General features: G+C 69.1%; 1 protein-coding gene across 1 annotated transcript in view; it reads left to right on the forward strand.

Annotated features, from left to right (window-relative positions):
* CARD11 (caspase recruitment domain family, member 11) overlaps positions 1-476 on the forward strand; it is a 62,591-nt gene that overhangs the window by 30,735 nt on the left and 31,380 nt on the right. The window contains exon 6 of the mRNA XM_014530977.1: positions 34-186. Within this exon, the coding sequence (XP_014386463.1) occupies positions 34-186 (153 nt within the window). The remainder of the gene's footprint in view (positions 1-33; positions 187-476) is intronic.

Raw genomic sequence — 476 nt, forward strand, 5'->3', positions numbered from 1 at the left:
TGGCCCTGCACCCACCCTCTCTCCCGCCCCCAGGCCGGGCAGCGCAGCCTGCCCGACTCGGACAAGGCCATCCTGGACATCCTGGAACACGACCGCAAGGAGGCGCTGGAGGACCGGCAGGAGCTGGTCAACAAGATCTACAACCTGCAGGAGGAGGCCCGCCAGGCCGAGGGGCTGCGGGACAAGGTGGGCGGGGGCTGCACCCTGCTGCCCGGCTCCACTCTCCCTGACCCGGGGTACACGCCCCACATCCAGCACCCGCACCCCTGCAGCTGTTCCCTACTGTGTCCGTGGGGTCCCGTCTCCCTTCCCCATGGCAGGCCTCGGGGGGCACGCAACAGATCTGCACGTCCCCCCTCCATCCCCTGGCACACAGTAGGTCTGAGCAAATCCCAGCTCATTGACTGACCTACCGCGGCCGTCCCTGCCGGTCAGATGGCTGCCACTTGGGGCGGCGGCCTGGCCTGCGGGTGACT

Source organism: Myotis brandtii, unplaced genomic scaffold (genome assembly GCF_000412655.1).
Source record: "Myotis brandtii unplaced genomic scaffold, ASM41265v1 scaffold786, whole genome shotgun sequence".
In the NCBI taxonomy this organism is placed as follows: domain Eukaryota; kingdom Metazoa; phylum Chordata; class Mammalia; order Chiroptera; family Vespertilionidae; genus Myotis; species Myotis brandtii.